General features: G+C 45.2%; 2 protein-coding genes across 4 annotated transcripts in view; one reads left to right on the plus strand and one right to left on the minus strand.

Moving 5' to 3' along the window:
- TCAF2 (TRPM8 channel associated factor 2) overlaps positions 1-10,256 on the minus strand; it is a 25,792-nt gene extending 15,536 nt beyond the window's left edge. For 2 of the 3 annotated variants that reach the window (XM_076345984.1, XM_076345954.1), the window contains exon 1: positions 10,146-10,256. The gene's annotated coding sequence lies outside the window, so the exon portion shown is untranslated. Of the gene's footprint in view, positions 1-5,748; positions 5,858-10,145 lie in introns of those variants that run through there. The other variant, XM_076345974.1, reaches the window with a different exon arrangement.
- Positions 9,818-17,279, plus strand: part of FKBP4 (FKBP prolyl isomerase 4) — a 21,222-nt gene continuing 13,760 nt past the window's right edge. The window contains exons 1-3 of the mRNA XM_076345997.1: positions 9,818-10,048; positions 13,822-13,966; positions 15,249-15,391. Of these exons, the coding sequence (XP_076202112.1) occupies positions 9,965-10,048; positions 13,822-13,966; positions 15,249-15,391 (372 nt within the window). The 5' untranslated portion in view covers positions 9,818-9,964. The remainder of the gene's footprint in view (positions 10,049-13,821; positions 13,967-15,248; positions 15,392-17,279) is intronic.

Below are 17,279 nucleotides of genomic sequence, written 5' to 3' on the forward strand. Positions count from 1 at the left end.
CTCTTCAGCAAAATTATCTTCTGCTGAGCTGGGGCTGCTGTGACTGTGCAAACAGGAAGGTTTTGAGGTAGAGAGTATGACCCAGTCCCACCCAGTTCCTGTCATTCAAGATTCACAAGGCTGACTTGGAGCACAACGCCTATGGCAAGCTGCTCTGGGGCGGGCCTGGCCCTTTCCCTGGCAGCATCCCGAGCCAACACTGGAGCAGCGTTCTCTGGGCTTCACATGCATTTCATATTTGGCTACCCTGAAAGCAAATCCTTGGCATGCAAACACAGGAAAATGGAGAAATCCTGGAGAAGCAGTATCCTTGATTTGGATTTGTAACAAGCCCCAGGGTGCTCAGGAACAGCAACCCTATCAAGAATGACAGCATCATTCCCATTGCTTATCCTCTGGACATGCCTGGAAGCTCCTGATTTTCACCCAAACTCTCGTGAGACTCCACTGTTGTTTTACATATGATTTATGAGTCAAAGCTGCCGATTAACATAGGATAAAAACTACATTGCCCAGTAATTTAGTGCTTGTTTGCTGGCTTAGTCTGAATTTCAGCTTTGTTTCCCTGGGTTTGAATAAGCTCTACATTTAAAGGCAAATACGAGGTCTAAGTGGTTTAGGTTGTTTTACCAGGAATCATGCAACAAAGTAGTAACACAGCTTGGGAAAATACTGAAGTTCTTTTCTGGTGGCTTCTGTGGATTTGATACTAATGTACCTGTTCTGACACACTGACCATGATGTAGGGGAGAAGAAAATCAGGTGGACAGTTTCAGGAACTCATATTCTACCTGAGGACTACCCTACAGGACTAGGTTTGAAGTAAATTCAGTAAAAACCAACCCTTACTTCTTAGCCCCCACCCTTCTTATCACAGGATTTGAAAGCTAACGTCTTAGACTCATAAAAAGATGGGTGCTCCCTGGCGCTTATCCAGAACAAGGTGTGGCTTTCTTGGGAAGGATTTTAACTCTCTCTTAACTGAATGCAATTATCACCATGTAACAGAATTCCCAATTTCTATGTAATCACAATTTCTCCATTTCCATTGTATTAACCATTTCAGTGTGGAGAGAAGGAAGACCCAGAGCAGACACAACTACAGGTTAACTCCTCTTTCTAGAGGACACAGCAGGGACAGAGAACACAGCAGGGACAGGGACAGAGAACCCTCATGTCTAACAAGAATTGCAGGAAGCTGCAGAATACTGAGCTGTATGTCTGTCGTGTCAATTAGGAGGAAATAACTACTAGATCTGGGCACACACAGAGGGAAGGGGAAGATCTTGGCTCCTAGCTGCCTCCCTTATTAACATGGAAGTGCAAATTCTCCATGACAGTGTCTCAAATGAGTCAAAGACTCTCTTTCCCTTGTCTCCCCTCCTGCCCCTTCCACCTCTCACCTCCAGACAGTTCCCACTCCCCGCAGAGCTGAGAGTATTGAGAGTAGGTATTGGAGCATACATTTATAAATCCTGCCAGGTGACCAGTTCTCTCCTAGCCTTTCTTCTCTCTGGAAAAGGGACAAAAACGCGATTGGAAGGTATTGGGGCTTCATTAAATGCATACTTAAGATTCCATCATCTGCTGTCCAGAAGCCATCACACCCAGGCAAAAAGGATGTGGTACAAAGGAAGGAATACCCCTTGGCCCACTCAGGAAGAGTATCTCTGGGAGACAGATGACCTGGGGGGGGTCTAAGGGTGAATAAGGGAACAGACTTTGTGTGCCAAGTGCTCAGTCACTTTAGGGTGAGTCTTTAAGGTCCCTATAAAGCCTGTGAGGATCTCCATGAGTAAAAAGTATGGGATTGTGCAATATCTGAGAGGAACAGGACAAAAGGCACAGGACAGCCACTGGGGTGGATCACTTGTTAAAAACACAGGCAGCCTAAGTGAGTGAGAGACACAATTCCTAGGGATTTGGCTGCTCTTCCTAAACAGGGGGGGCTCTTGGGCTTCCAGTCTTTCCCATCTTTCAGATTTACAGTCTAGCTGTCTGCACAGTAACCAAGCACCAAGTATGCTGCAAAGTCTGTAGGCAGTAAAGAATCGGTGGGCTCTTGCTTCTTAACATGTTTATCAACAAATTGAGCAAGGAGAGGAATGCTGACATTCGGCATTTGCTGAAGAGACAAAAGTACTTACATTCATTATGTCTGTTCATCATCAGCAAGGTTTTAAACTGAAGGAAGAAATTTTTTATGATGAAGGTGGTGAGACACTGGAATGGGTTGCCCAGAGAAGCTGTGGATGCCCCATCAGCGGAAGTGTTCAAAGTCAGGTTGGACGGGGCTTTGAGTAACCTGACCTAGTGAAAGATGTCCCAGCAGGGCAGGAGGGTTGGACTAGATGATCATTGAAAGTCCCTTCCAACCCAAACCATTCTATGATTCTGTGATTCTATGACTCATGTGCTGTGTAGCACAAATGCAAATTTAACATACATAAAAACTGCAAGTGTACTTAGAATCATAGAATCATAGAATCATTAAGGTTGGAAAAGACCTCTAAGATCATCGAGTCCAACCGTCAACCCAACACCACCATGCCCACTAAACCATGTCCCTAAGTGCCGCATCTACACGTCTTTTAAATACCTCCAGGGATGGGGACTCAACCACTTCCCTGGACAGCCTGTTCCAATGTTTCACCACTCTTTCAGTAAAGAAATTTTTCCTCACGTCCAATCTAAACCTCCCCTGGTGCAGCTTGAGGCCATTTCCTCTTGTCTTATCGCTTGCTACTTGGGAGAAGAGACCGACACCCACCTCGCTACAACCTCCTCTCAGGTAGTTGTAGAGAGTGATAGGTCTCCCCTCAGCCTCCTCTTCTCCAGACTAAACAACCCCAGTTCCCTCAGCCGCTCCTCATCGGACTTGTGCTCTAGATCCTTCACCAGCTTCGTTGCCCTTTGGACACACTCCAGCACCTCGACGTCCTTCTTGTAGTGAGGGGCCCAAAACTGAACACAGTATTCGAGGTGCGGCCTCACCAGTGCCGAGTACAGGGGCACGATCACTTCCCTACTCCTGCTGGCCACACTATTTCTGATACAGGCCAAGATGCCATTGGCCTTCTTCAAAGTTCTATGGCATATTCTTCTAAAGAAAGGCAGTGTCTACGTTGCAAGAGTAAGTGGGCTCTAGAGCTGGCTTAAGCATACAAGTGAGAGCCTGGGCTGATGTTAGGGCAGTAATATGCTCAGGCTCTGCCCTGCCTGAGGTTCCGGAACTCGGTCTTAGCCAGTGTGTGCTCACATATATACAGCATCCAGGGTAACTGTGAGGCAGGACCACTTGAGAATGGGCTCAAATTTGTGTTAACCTGAAGATGGAGACTCTCAGGACTGAACATCTCAGGTATGTTCAGCATGCTTCTCCACCCTTTTCAACACCTGTGAAAGCATAAGCACGATGAAGCCACCAGTGGGGTAGGCTAAAGCAGTAAGCTGTGAAAGGTAAAGACCAAGCAATGTGCAAGAAGGGTGGTGAGATGAAGCAATAAATTCAAGTGCAATGGATTGCACGCCAAAAAAAATATAACACTTAAATGTGGACAACAACCTTTCTTAAGGAACTGCTCAAAACTATGGTAAAAGAAAGCACCTAGTGGAGATCATAGAATCATGGAGTATCTTGAGTTGGAAGGGATCCATAAGGATTATCAAGTCCAACTCCCTGTTCCTCGCAGGACTACCTAAAACTGAACCATATGACTAAGAGCGTCGTCCAGACACTCCTTGAACTCTGACAGGCTTGGTGCTGTGACTGCTTCCCTGGGGAGCCTGTTCCAGTGACTGACCAACCTCTCAGTGAAGAACCTTTTCCTAATGTCCAGACTGAACTTCCCCTGACACAGCTGGAGAAGTGGGATGGAGAAGCAGGAGGCAGCCAAGCAAGAAAGCTTGCATGGGAAAAACAAAGTTAGAAAAAAACACATCAAAAAAAACCTTTCTAATGTTACCTAACAAAAGTCAAAGAAACAAAGCTAAATACGTCAAAGGCAAAGAGAGCCAAAGCAGTAGCTTAGGTTGTAAAATAATGACAAGTCTAAAATTAGGTCAAGAAAGCAATTACTAAAGGAAGTTACTGTGTTTATTTTTTTTTTACAATTACAGTATTAAGAGTTATTAGAAAATATTATTGAAAACCAATAAAAACTAAAAAAATATTTTTTAGTAGAAGTACAGCAGAATCAATCAGGCAATTGCCATCTGTAATTACTGTTATTGGTGTTATTTTCATATGGCACTTTACAGCAGTAGATTACAAAACACTACAATTTTCAAGCCTAGTAAAATGCTGCTGTGTTTTAAGGGAAAAAAACCATGAATTGCCCATTCTTTCTGGTGGTGTTAACGCGCAGGCATTAGGGTACGCTCACTGGCTAACAGGACGCAAAGAAATAGAAAACCTGAATGTCTAAACATACATCTGTCCAGCAATCTTAATTGCTTTTAAAGGTAAGGCAAGTAAGGAACAAAATGAAAGCAGCTGATGACATCTGTCTGGGTATTTTAAAATAATTTTGCATTTGGAAAGGTAATTAACATCTTAATTAAAATGAATTTTACTAACTTCCTATGAACTGAAAGCAGGCTGATGGGCTACGATCAGTAAAGACAAGGATACACTGAATCAGAAGAGATATCTATACAAAAAAGTGCTGCTTAGTCTTTTTAAAAATCTACATCTGTGATCTAAAAAGGACAGCACATATCACATAAATTAAATTACCAAATAATAGAAAGTAATGTGCAGAAGCACAGGAGAAGAAATCATAACCTTAGCAGAAAACTATTTAAAAAAAAAGAGAGCTTGCCTAAATGCAAGTCCTGTGGCCTGTAGTTTTAGAAAAGTGTTGACATCTGTTGGTGAACATGGAGGAGAACAGCTCAGAAATCTCTGGACACTACAGGTTTCCAATCCCACGCTGGAGGGGTTGAGTCTCATTTGCATGCCTGCTATATATGCTCAGATCATTTCCCTTTAAAAGTTGCTAGGTTTTAAAGAAGGGGACGAGTGTAACACCACTGTTTTCATTTGAAAAGGAACAGAGAAGTCGTCTAATGCTCTTTGCATGTGGGCCATGCCAATCTACTATAGTCTGCAGTGATGTGGTAAAGGAGAAGGAAAAACAACAACTTTATCTCTTCTAAACTAAAAGGACAGCACAGGACTTGTTTTGCTATACGCTGCTGGGGAGCAAGGGAAAGCAGGCATACTGGGACAGCTCACTGAAGCTGCGAATGAAGAACGGGCAGGGTGTAGCTCAGGTGGTGGGCAGTGGCTGACATCCTTAGTGGCCTATCACAGACATGTCACACAAACTAACGGTGTAGGGTTAGACCGATGAAGGTTTGTGCCCTACTGTAGACTTCAAGGGTAGCACCGCTTATTGCAACAAAAAAATGTGCAATTCACATAAACTGAACATTGCTTCCTCCTTATCACGCACCAGTATATTTTATAATGCGACAAGCAGAAGTATTAAGCTATCCCTGATCTCTTAAATCATATTCTTTTCCAGCTCAGTATAAATGTGACACACCAACAGAGGAGCATCTGGGGTTTCTTTTGGATTCGGAGACTAACCAAGCAATCACTCAGAAGAAATGTATGTCAAGTAAAAAAAAGTAACAAGTTTACTTAGTTCTTTGTTACTGCAGCTACAGAGATATTTACAATCAGTCAATGTTTTAAGGCCTTATTTCAAATAACATGGGTGCATGAATTACCGCTCTCACCTATGTTCTGTGAGCTATCCCTCTGGTATTAGTTTCCCCAGGAATGTCCTCACCACACTTGAGCCGCGCTGTGTTGAATCACGTCTTCCCTGGCAGTTGGCATCAGGGGCGTCCCTGCCAATGGCTGGGCTGTCGGTCCACCAGCCAGCTGGCAGTAAAGTCCGAGTTGACACAGAGTGTGTGGCTTCTGCCTTTATTCCTTTCTTACACCCTGTGCTTGGCCCTTTCAAGCCAATCAAACATGAACCCACTGTTCATGATGAGCTTGAGTTCAGTTCGTGTTCCAATCACAAATGAATATTCAGGGTCGTTCCCTTTTTTGGTTACTCTGTTTGCTGTTATCTCGTACTGTCATCTTTGAGCTTGTACAGACCTGCATTCCTCACTTCTTCTTATCCCCATTTGTGTGAGTCTGCGGTGCCAGCTTGATCCACACAACTGGGGATGTGAACGTCCAGGCCACAGCCTGTCATGGCGGGGCTTTAGTCAGCCTACACAGTGCAGTGACTCAAGCCGTGACACCCGGGAAGTTGACCCTTTGACAGCACCCCAAAGGTCCTTCCTTCTTGATGGGCTAGGCCACCCCGAGTCCTGCCCTTGCCTGTGCCGGACCTGTCAATAAAGCTACAGCTAAGCTGTGTTGCCCTACACCACCTTTTATGTTTTATGTCCAAACCTTGTTATCTCTTACAAGTCTTTATATAAACCTATTCTTTATATATAAACCTATTCTTTATATATATTCTTTATATAAACCTATTCCTAAATCTAGCACGTTGCAGACCAACTTTAGATAGGCTTCATGTCCTGGGAGGCTGTTCCAGACTCTTGCTGCAATTAGTTGTTTTTCAGGACATTTTACTGCCCAGGCTATTCTCTGCTATTTTAGGCAACCATCTCACTTGTCTTTCGCTCTGCCTGAAAGCTATTGCCAAAATTTTCATTTTCACCCCTCCTAGGCATACCCATCAAGTTCTGAAATCTTTCCTTTGTATTCTCCCCACCTTGCTTAGTCACTGTCTCTAGTTTCAAAACTGTCTCTACCGTATATCTTCTGAAAACAGGCCTGGCATGACATTAAGGCTCCTTTCCAATGCCATGGTACCATAAACATGCCTTAAAGGAGGCTTAAAACGAGGCTTAAAAGACAGAGGAGACTCTTCCAACCTGCCTTCCACCCATACATACCCTAGCGAAAGCATTACGGCATTGACATCACCTAAAACACTCACTGCCTTTTTTCTACTATTTCTGCTCCCTTTTCCATAAAGCCCCCCACATACAGCCGGCTTTCAACTTTTGTCTGTTGCACCCTAAGGGAGGCCCTTAAACAATATCTAAGCAGTCTTTGAAAGGTTACTAAGGAACATAGCCTGCAGTACTGGGTTTAAATTACTGATGTAAGAGTTTGCACTGCTATGCTGAAAACGGGAATGGCTTTAAATATGATTTTTAACACCTGTAAGAGACCTCCACTAAAAGATCTCCTTTCCTTTTTACTATTGATCACTTTGCTAAACTTGGTTCTAGCATGTTTGACAGTTTAAACTTGGTTCTAGCATGTTTGACAGTTTAAACTTGGTTCTAGCATGCTTGGCAGTTGTAGCTAATTGGGCACCATTTCTACATACTGCAATTTTTAAATGCTGGATTATGAAGTATACAATATACAGCTGAAAAAGTACTAGTCCCAAACAGAAACTCCGTAAGGCAGGTGACCAGTAAAAACTTATTTTAAAGTTTTAACCAACTATATGTTGGTTTAAAATTATTATTTAACGAACTATATTGGTTTATTATTTATTATTATTATTTATTATTATTTAACCAACTATATGTTGATTTAAAATTATTACAAATTTTAAATTAATAAATAAACCAAATTATGTTGGTTTATTATTAGAAAATCTAGGTGAAAAGAGAGGTCAGACCCAATGAATCGGGAGTGCAGAAAACTTGTGTGTTAGTGCTGACTGGAGAATGTAAATTCAACACCATACAGACTCATTAGTTAGGGGACAGATGAAGAAGTATCTCCCATGTTTTTGCTGTGCCTCCTCTAAGATGACCTGCTGGACCAGAACCAGCTTAGATGCTTCTCTCTGTTCCTCAGTGTATCAGGGTCTAGGGTCTATGCACAGAAGCAGCTTTGCACCTCCTACAGATTTAATCTGCAACCAAGTAACTCATCCATGTTAAATTGCAAATTGACAGCAGCTAGAAGCTTCTAGACCAAATGCACCCAGAAACCACAGCTGTTTCTTTCCTTCTCCGCCTTCTCCCTACTTACTCAGTTTGAAAGTGCACTGAAGTGTATGTTTGCTTGGGGTTGAAAAGCATGCTTTTTTTCAGAGGAAACCTGTAGATTTCACAGTTTACACCCACCTGCTGAAGTAACTACAGGTTCTTTATTTAGGCTCTTTTGCTACTACTTTCCTTTGGCATCGGCAGAGCCATCCTAAGGCTGCTGGAGTCATTGTGCGCTGTGCACAGATGCAGTTTTATACTGGCACAGAACAACTCCAGGTTGCATGCAGTCAGGGCAGATGCAACATGCACACTCGCAGAACAATCTCAGACACTGCTGCCAAACCTTCTGCAGCCTTTCCATGGATCCCTTCTGAACTTAGAGGTCTGCACTGCACGGGCCCATGCCCCAAGATAGCAATGCGGTTTGGAAAAGAACTCTGGAAACACGGAACACCAGCCTGTGAGCCTCTGTCCTTCTACCTTCAGTGGCCGGTTTTGTTACCTAAGGATCAAACATCAGGCTGAAGATGCAAAAGCAGAAGGCGCACAAGCAGGCGCCTGCCTTTCCCTCAGCCGCTCAGGGGGCGTGCGCCATCTGGCCGCGGTTGCGTAGCCCCAGCTCTTTTTCGTAGCCGACGGCGCGGAGGAGCGACTGCGGCAGGCAGGCAGGGCCCCTGTGCGGCAGCCCGCCCGCCCAGGGCCCGTCGGGAAAGCGAGAGGAGAGAGGGGAAAGGAAAGTTCACGAAGTGCCGGGAAGGCGCCGCGGGAAGATGCCGCCCGAGGCGGGGAGCGCGCAAAGCTGCGCGGGGCGGGCCGGTGTTAATGGCTTGCGGGGAAGGTTGAACGCGTTTCACGTTTGCTGTAGTTTTTGTGCCCGAAATGATTGACAAGGTCCTGGTCTGATTTTACATCATTGGAAGTTGCAGATGATTTGGCCAAAGTAGCGTACAGCCCATGAGGTTTGTACAGACGCCGAGCAAGCCCAGAACCTAGCCTACTAGTTCCTTTACACTTGCACTAATGCTCTTCATATTCGGAGGGGGGCGTATCTTTTTATCGATGCATCCCCAAATACTCCAGCAGCAGGTCAAGGCACAAAACGGTGCTACTTACACCAATGGATTCGGACGGGCAAGCCACAGAACTTACACTCTGTGCCCTAAGCATGTCTTCACCTTTCCTGGTCCAGGGTAACAAACCGTTTTCAAGCACATGGTTTCTAACGGGTTCCCCAGCCCGGCAAGCCAAGGGATGCCCGAGCTCCCCGGGCTGCACGCTCGCTGCCGGCACGTTGCTTCCGTGCTTGTTTCTACCACCTTTCCTGTAATCGTCCACAAGCGCGTGGTGGGCGAAAAGAAAACAAACCCACGCACCTGCAAAGGGCTGCTAATACCGAGGTGGCGGGAGGGTCAGTTTAACTCCAAGTGCAGCTTAGAATAAAACTTCCGCAGGGCAGGGCGGCTCCTCCTCGCCGCCGGACCGGGCCCCCCTTGCACCACCGGCGAGAGGCGGGCGCACCTGCCCCGCGCGCCCAGCGCTGTAAAAGCGCGCCCTCCCTCCTCTCGTGAATAAATTCTTCTTCTTCCTCCTCCTCCTCTTCATCCCCCGCCGCGTAACGCCGCCAGGCGGCTGCCTTCCCCCCGCCCCGCTGGCCTCTCCGCCCCCAGGGGCGACGCGCACTTTCACCCCGGCCCCTGGCACGGCCGGGCGCTTTGCGGCAGCCCGGCTGCCTCTCTAGAAACTTCTCGGTCCCTCCCTCTCCCCTCCCCTTCCTCCTCCCAGCCGACCGAGGGCCGGCGCTGCGGCGAAGGCAGGAGGGAAGGAGGCGCGCGGCGCCCGCCCTCGCCCGCGCTGCTCGGAGCCGGAGGCGCAGCGAGGCGCTAGCCCTAGCCCGGCGGGAGGCCGGTGCCGACCCCGACCCCGCGAGGCGGCCCTTCCCTGCGCAGCGGTGGCAGCGGCAGGCGGGATGACGGCGGAGGAGATGAAAGCGGACGGGGCTCCCTTGGAGGGGGCGGACATCACCCCCAAGCGGGATGAGGGCGTTCTCAAGGTATCGGGCGGCCGCTCCCCATCCCCATCCCCCCCCCCGCGCTGACTGGGAGGCCGGTGGGGAGGGGTCCGCGCGCCAGCGGGGGGGGGGGCGGTACCTCCTCGCCTGCGAGCGGGCGCTTCCCCGGTGCCCTGTCCCTGCCGGGGCCCGTTTCGTCCCCTGAGGGGAAGGGGACGAGGCCGTTACCAGGCTGCCTGCCGCCCGGCAGGCTCGCGCTGCCCCGGCGATTAAACGTTAGCGGCGGCGCGCGGGGAGGGCGGGAGGCCGCCTCGGCCGCGCACGCGCTGCCCGCCCCCGGGGGCTCCCACGCGGCGGCGGCGCGGGGCGGCCGGCAGCTCCCCGCTCCCGCCTCCCCCGGCCGGGGCGAGCTGGAGCCCGGGCCGCTCGCTGGGAAACCCCGGGGTCACGGGGCGCTGCGGAGGGGAGGGGCGCTTCTCGCTGCGTTGGGGCTTTTCCCCGAGGCTGGGGTGGGCGAGGGGGGGCTGGGCTCTCCGCCCGGCTCGCAGGGCGCGGCTTTGCCCGCACGGCTTATTTTGGGGGGGTCCGGGCCCGCCCCCGCCCCCCAGCACGTGTTCGGGGGCTGGGAACTAAAGATGGTGCCTCGGCAGGCCACGTGCATTTCGTATACGTTCATAGCTGGTGCAAAGCAGTGCTGCGCTGCCTGCTTTGGCCTGTCTTGAAGGCTCTGAAAATGGGGCTCTCCGTCTTGGTACGAGCAGCCTCCCAAACCTGAGGTGGTGCATTGTACGCGTGGGCCTGATGTAGACGCACCCCGGTGGCAGGAGCCGGAAAGGCTGCCCGTTGGTTCGGCTCCAGTGGGAAAACTAGCTATTAACAAACTGCAGGTGAGGTCGCTGGTGGAGCTGGCTGCAGGGCTGGCTGCGGTCGCGGTTTTTGCCGTGTATTGAGAATGCCGGTAGCCTGGCTTCTTCCCTTTGTACTGGGAAGTCAGTTGATAAGGGTAGCAGAATTTATACCGTGAGGGGGAGTTGCACTAACTTCCTCTGACAATCTCTAGAAACTTCTTCAGTCTCTCTTAAAAACTTATCACTAAAACTTAAAAACAATCGCTAGAGGTATTTCTTAATCGCAGTGAAATTTCAGAGTTACGGTGTTTGGAGAAGAAAAGCAGCACCACAGCAAGGACAAAATTCTGGTTTTAACCTTTAGAGCCTTCTGGCTTTAAATTCTGGGTTTGTCATAGAGGCACTGTCTCCAGTTCAGGAAGAGTATCAGGGACCAGATTGAAGATGTGTGGTTAGCTTCTATACACCGCTTTCCCATGTTTCCTGCTAACATGCTTTGGTGAGAATTTGTATTTTTTGCATGAAGCACAGTATCAGGTTAGAGTCCTCACCTGCATGGCTGCCCAGGAAGCTGCCTGCGGGTCTCCCGCATCTCAGATCCCTGAGCATGGTAAAAGGCAGTGAATGTCTGCCTGCTCCATGCAGTACCCCCCTTTTGATGATGGAGAAGCAGCAGGTGATATTTTTAATTTTTTTTTTTTTAAAGGAGGGGAGGAGAACATACTGGCAAAAGAACTGAGGTTGTGAAAACCTCAAAAAAGGTGAGATTGTGAATTGGTAAGGCAAAAGACTGTAGAGGTCATGAAGTCCAGCTTTCATAGATTTTATTTTTCTAGTAATTGCCAGAGTGCAGAATACACCCATTGAAATCAAGGGTCTAACTCTGAACTAATCTACGCCAATTTTGTACTGGTGTCATTGCACTGATTCCAGGAGAGGTTTTTTTTATTTGTTCATTAGCTTTGTATCAGAATAGTATCCAGAGGTTTTTACCTGATATTGCTGAATGTGCTGGCACTATTTCTAGTCTAAGTATTCAAGTTTAGATATAGAAATATTTGCAGTCACAGTATGAACAGAAAAATCTGGTTTCTCCATCTGAAAGGGAAATGTAAACCCTATGGAAAGTAGGGTTGCCATATTGAGTATATGAAAAAAGTGAAACTTGAGTCTCTCGAAAGTGAAATCAATGCAAAAGAATTATATTGTATAAATACTGAAAATGAGATATTCATTACTTTCTTGTTGGATAACTTGGTATGACACTACAAGAATATGGCATTTGGAAAAGCTTAGTAAATTTCCATTAAATGCAGTTATTATTTCAAAGTGACTTCAGGTTGGCTGCTTTAAAATTACTAGTATGGATCCACTTTTTGATACATATATATATCTAAGCGTGATGTAGTTTATGTTGGTTACCAGGTTCACGTTATTTTCATATATCTCTGTTCCCTTACCTCTGTGAGAGTGGTTGCTTGAATTTTTGCCTTCCTTGGTGGAGAAATCAGTAGATTAGTTCTGTAATGCTAATAACTGCTGTAGCACTGAGGTGGTGCAGGGTAAGGGGATGGTGTGCTGTGTAAGGTCAGGCATCTCTTTTCACACTGAGTATTCTCTCCCTAGGAAACAGAGCAGGTAGTATTTTCTTCTGTTTTTTTTCTTTCTCTTATGCATCCAGTGAGGTGCTTTCAGCTTGTTAAGAGTCTGACGGAAGCTGTCTGCGTTGCCTTGGCTGGGTGCTGGCATTTCAGTCGTATGGTCAGTAACAGGGATGGTGGGAGGCAAAGTAGGAGATGGGCAGTGGTTGGTTGCAAGAAGTTGAAATTTGGGAAGGAGGCTCCCAAGGGTCTGCTTCCTTCAGTGAAAAACGTGATTGGTACAGAAGCATGACCTTTTTATAGCTTTTCTTTAAAGGATGGACACCAATCCATACTTCTGTATAACTGCCCTTGAACAAATGTTTATCTTGTATGAACAGTATGTTTTCCAGGTCTCTATAGATGGCAAGCAAATAGGGTCCCCCATTGGTTCCCTTTTGCCTAGTTAAAGTAATGCAGAGCTTTGGCTCGGAGCTAGGTGGTATTAGTCAGTATTGGAGAAAACACAAATTTGAACTTCAGGAATCCTGTTACGGGCAAGGCTTCATATCCTTGTCCCATGAGATATGTCGGTATTATTCCCTATTTCTATATACATTTCAGATGAACACCAGAGAGATTGGCTGATCATGCTTTTTGTATAGTGTAAATTTAGTTGATACTGGTCTTGCTAGCTAGGCTGGGGAACCTCTTGAGAAGCAAATCAAATCCTTGCAGCTGTATGTGAAATTGGGGTGCTGGCAATCTGTGTCAGAGTTGTGGGGAGACAAAATTAATACAATATAATAATTCCTAAGTGTTGCTGTGTTGGGTGCTAGAACTAACCTGTGTTGGGGTGAGATTCTGTTAACCTTTGTTAAACTGTCTGGTTTAACTCGAGTAACCTCAGATTACATGTTAGAATAGACTTTGCATGGAAAGAACCAGCTCGTTTCCTTGTTTAAATGCTTTGCCTAGAACACCGAACTCAGGGGTAATGATAGAGTGGTGGTGAGGAAAGTACTTGAATAAAGAAAAGAAAACCAAACCCTGCCTAATGCTTTACCTGGTTAAGTTTCGAGAACACTTAAAATATTGTTGAGGAAAGGTAAGTGACATTGCTAACTATAGATGCAGAGAGCTGTAAGATGGTGCCAACTGTTGCCAATTAAGTTCTTGTATCACAGCAAAGCCATCTTGAGGTTCCTGCATTTGCAACACTGCTAATCTGTAGACAGAATAGTCAATGCATTTCCAGATAACTGAAGTAAACCTGCAAATTTTTATCTACTGAAGATGATAACACATGCGTGTAAGTAAATGGAATTAATGTCCAATAGGCAGACTTAGTTTTCATCATCTTAATGTTGCTTACTGTTTTTCTCAGGTTGTCAAGAGAGAAGGCAGTGGGACAGAGTCTCCGATGATAGGTGATAAAGTGACCGTCCATTACACAGGATGGCTTCTTGATGGCACAAAATTTGACTCCAGTCTGGACAGGAGAGACAAATTCTCATTTGACTTGGGGAAAGGTAGTATCTTGTGTTTGGTATTGATCAGTTTTGGCAATAAATGAGATGGGATTTCCTTGCATGTGTGGCTCCTTTGCATGTTAAAGTTGCTGTTTAAACTTGTTTTCAGAGCTTAAGGTTTATTCTTTTAGAATGGTCCAATAGGAACGGCTTTGAGATTTTTCTGAATGAGAAAACCATGTAGCCCCTTGATGAGGCCTGCTGAAGAATTCATGGGCCTCGGACAAAGCACTCCAGGGGAGCAAATTTGCCGTGAAACGTAGTGATAAAGGGTAGTTAAATAGCCAGAACGTGCATTTTGTTGATTTTGATTTTTTTTTTTTTTCTTTGGCAGAAGACTCAAATTCAGGAGTGCTTAATTGTGACCAGATACTGGGACAGGGTGCATGGGGGCAGCTGTCAGCTGTAGCATGATGAAACATACTCCCTTTTTCCCTAAGTTCCAGATTAACCCAAATATGAATCTTGAAGCAGTGCATCTCTTCATTATCAAAAGCCTTCATTTTTTGAATGCAAAAATCCAAACATCCTTGTTCCAGCAAATCTTACTACTCGATCTGAGGTTTTTCCCTGGCAGTTCCTTACCCGCTGCTTTTTTATTTGGGAGATAAATTCTGCAGTGTACTGAAATTTGAGATGAAGTGTACCTATTAATACAAGACTAATAGAAAGGCTGCTTGATTGAGTTGAAAGGAGCAGCAAGTAGGAGAGCTTGAGTAAGAGATAGGATTTTGTTACTTGAGGTTCCAGCTTCTGTTCACTTTTGGCTTTAGAAGGAATACTGCTTCTCCTGCTTTCCTCCCCCTTTCTGTTACAAGTGCATGTAACTTTTAGTTACCACTCATGCTGCTCTTTGCCAACTGATAAAGTACAGAGAGAAAATGCTGTTGTTTTGGATTGTTTTCAAAATACGAGCAGGCAATCTCTCACCCTAAGACCTTCCTCTTTGAAGAGTTTATTGTTATTTCCTCGCACTTGAAATCGTGCCAAGCACTTCAGCCCGTTCAGATGACTTGTATTCTCTATAGGCGAGGAAGTAAGGGGAGGAAAAGAATCGCTACACCTAGGATGAAGAAATTTAGCCAAGTTTGGGTCGCCAGCTAACTTTATAATTTGATTAGGGTTAAAACTGATGTACATAAATCGGAGTGAGCACAAGTCTTTCAGTATTTCTGCTCTATCTTAGCTTTTGTATACTAAAAGTGATGATGTTCAGTTTCACAGCTGATCATGTCTTTCATGTATGCCTAGCAATCACGTGATTGAAATTTGATTTGCATAGGTGAGGTGATCAAAGCATGGGACATTGCTGTGGCAACTATGAAGGTTGGTGAAATCTGTCGGATTACATGTAAACCAGAATATGCCTATGGCTCGGCTGGGAGCCCCCCAAAGATACCTCCGAACGCTACACTGATTTTTGAGGTAAGTGAGAGACAGTCACTAAAACTGTACACTTGAAAAACAAACAAAAATCATATTTCACTGTAGAAAATGTGTGATGTAATATCCTGTCAAAACAGGAATGTTAGGTTTTCTAAAGAGAAAAATACAGTCAATTTGGGTAGAGTGGGCAAAGCATAGAGTTCTAGTCTGGCTGCTACTGATCTGCAATGGCTCAGGTTCCCTTACTTTGGAGGTTTTAAAATACTTGAATGTTTTCCAGTGTTCGTAGTTTTAATGTTACAGTTATGGAATGATTCACTGTAGGAGAGTGCAGATTGGGGGGTGTGGGGCAGGGGAGGGAGGACTGTCTCAGTGGTGGACTCTGAAGTAGTTGAAAAAATGAAATCTTTGAGTCTTATGAAGTGGAAAGAGGATTAAAGTAATGATACTTATGTTAAACATTATGAAGTTTTCAAGAACAGAAAGCGCAGTTAATGTTCTCAGCAATATATTTTTCATACTTTTTTATGCAGCAGCATTAACACAGTCTTTTTATGAGCTGTTTGGGGGAGAAAAGAGATAATTACCCCATATAAACTGCTAGAATATAAAGTGTATTTGAACAGCCCTGCAACTATGAACTCTGTTTTCTGTAGAGCTGAGCATTTTAATAAGCCTTAAAGCACCATAAGAACAGTTTGGATTCAGGTTGCTTGTTGATTGCCAAAGTCTGTCTGTGGATCCAGGCTACATTGGTCAATCTTACCATCATAGAAAGTCATTTGTACACACTTGGTCCCTGTGACGGATCCAGCAGTCCTGAGTTTGGTGTCTGGGTAACGCTAGTTTTACAATTCACATGGACAGTTGGTCTCCTCAGAGGTGAACTGCATGTCTTGGTGAGCATGGAGCCAATTAGCATGGGTATTTCTTAACCTCACCAGCAGATGACAGGAATTTGTTTCCTAGTGATCTTTAAGGCATCTTCCCCCACCTCCCTTCCCAAAAGGGGGTGGAAATAGCAGCTGCCTCTTGTGTGTTATTTCAGTAGTGAGAGTGGTTGCTTAGAATGCCGAGACTCATGTTTGATTTTTTCCATAGAGGATGATATTAAAGCTGTTCCTGGAGTGTGCTCTGACAAACAGTCTAAACAGTGTTTTGGGAGGATACCTTTTTCTTACTGTTGAAACAGTTCCATTTTCCAAGAAACACTTCAAAATTAATTGCACCTGAAAGAAGGCAGATAGACTCCTTTTAAGTGTGATTTTAAAAATTATTTCGTTCTAAAATACTTAATCTATGGAATGGACTCCTACGTTGGGGGCATAAGGAAAGTTTTTAAGCTCTGATTGCCCTAAGATTGAACGTTTTATCTAATATCCTAGAAAGGTAAAAACAGTTCATGGAGTAGGGACTGAAAACCTATTTAGATTTTAATGGAAACAATGAGCATCTCTTAAGAAGGGTAAATTAAACATAGTGGGATGTTGTATTTGTATTACATTTGGATAGTGTATTTGCATTCCTTTTTTCCATGAACTTGTGAGTAATAGCATTAAAGATGTATTTTGTGCAGAAGGATTAAAAAAATACTGCCAGCAGGTAGTATCCCAGGCCACTAAGGGATGAGAACTTACTCATTTTGAGTACATCAAAATTAATGCCATTGTTTCTGCAGTTGACTGTTGAAAAATAATATCTTGTAAAGCTGTTCTTAAACAACATTTTTTTATATATAAATCTGAAGATATGGCTTATCTATATTGGATCAAACTGCACATGCTGGAATGCTGTGTGCTTTGCACAAATGCAAGTGATACTAAGTGTAATATAGGGCAGGATTGAAGGGGGTGATAAAACAGTAGCACATTTACTGTGTTCTGACCTAATGATTCAAATGCAAACTCTACTGTGGGTTGTTTTTTGT

Source organism: Aptenodytes patagonicus, chromosome 1 (genome assembly GCF_965638725.1).
Source record: "Aptenodytes patagonicus chromosome 1, bAptPat1.pri.cur, whole genome shotgun sequence".
Taxonomy (NCBI): domain Eukaryota; kingdom Metazoa; phylum Chordata; class Aves; order Sphenisciformes; family Spheniscidae; genus Aptenodytes; species Aptenodytes patagonicus.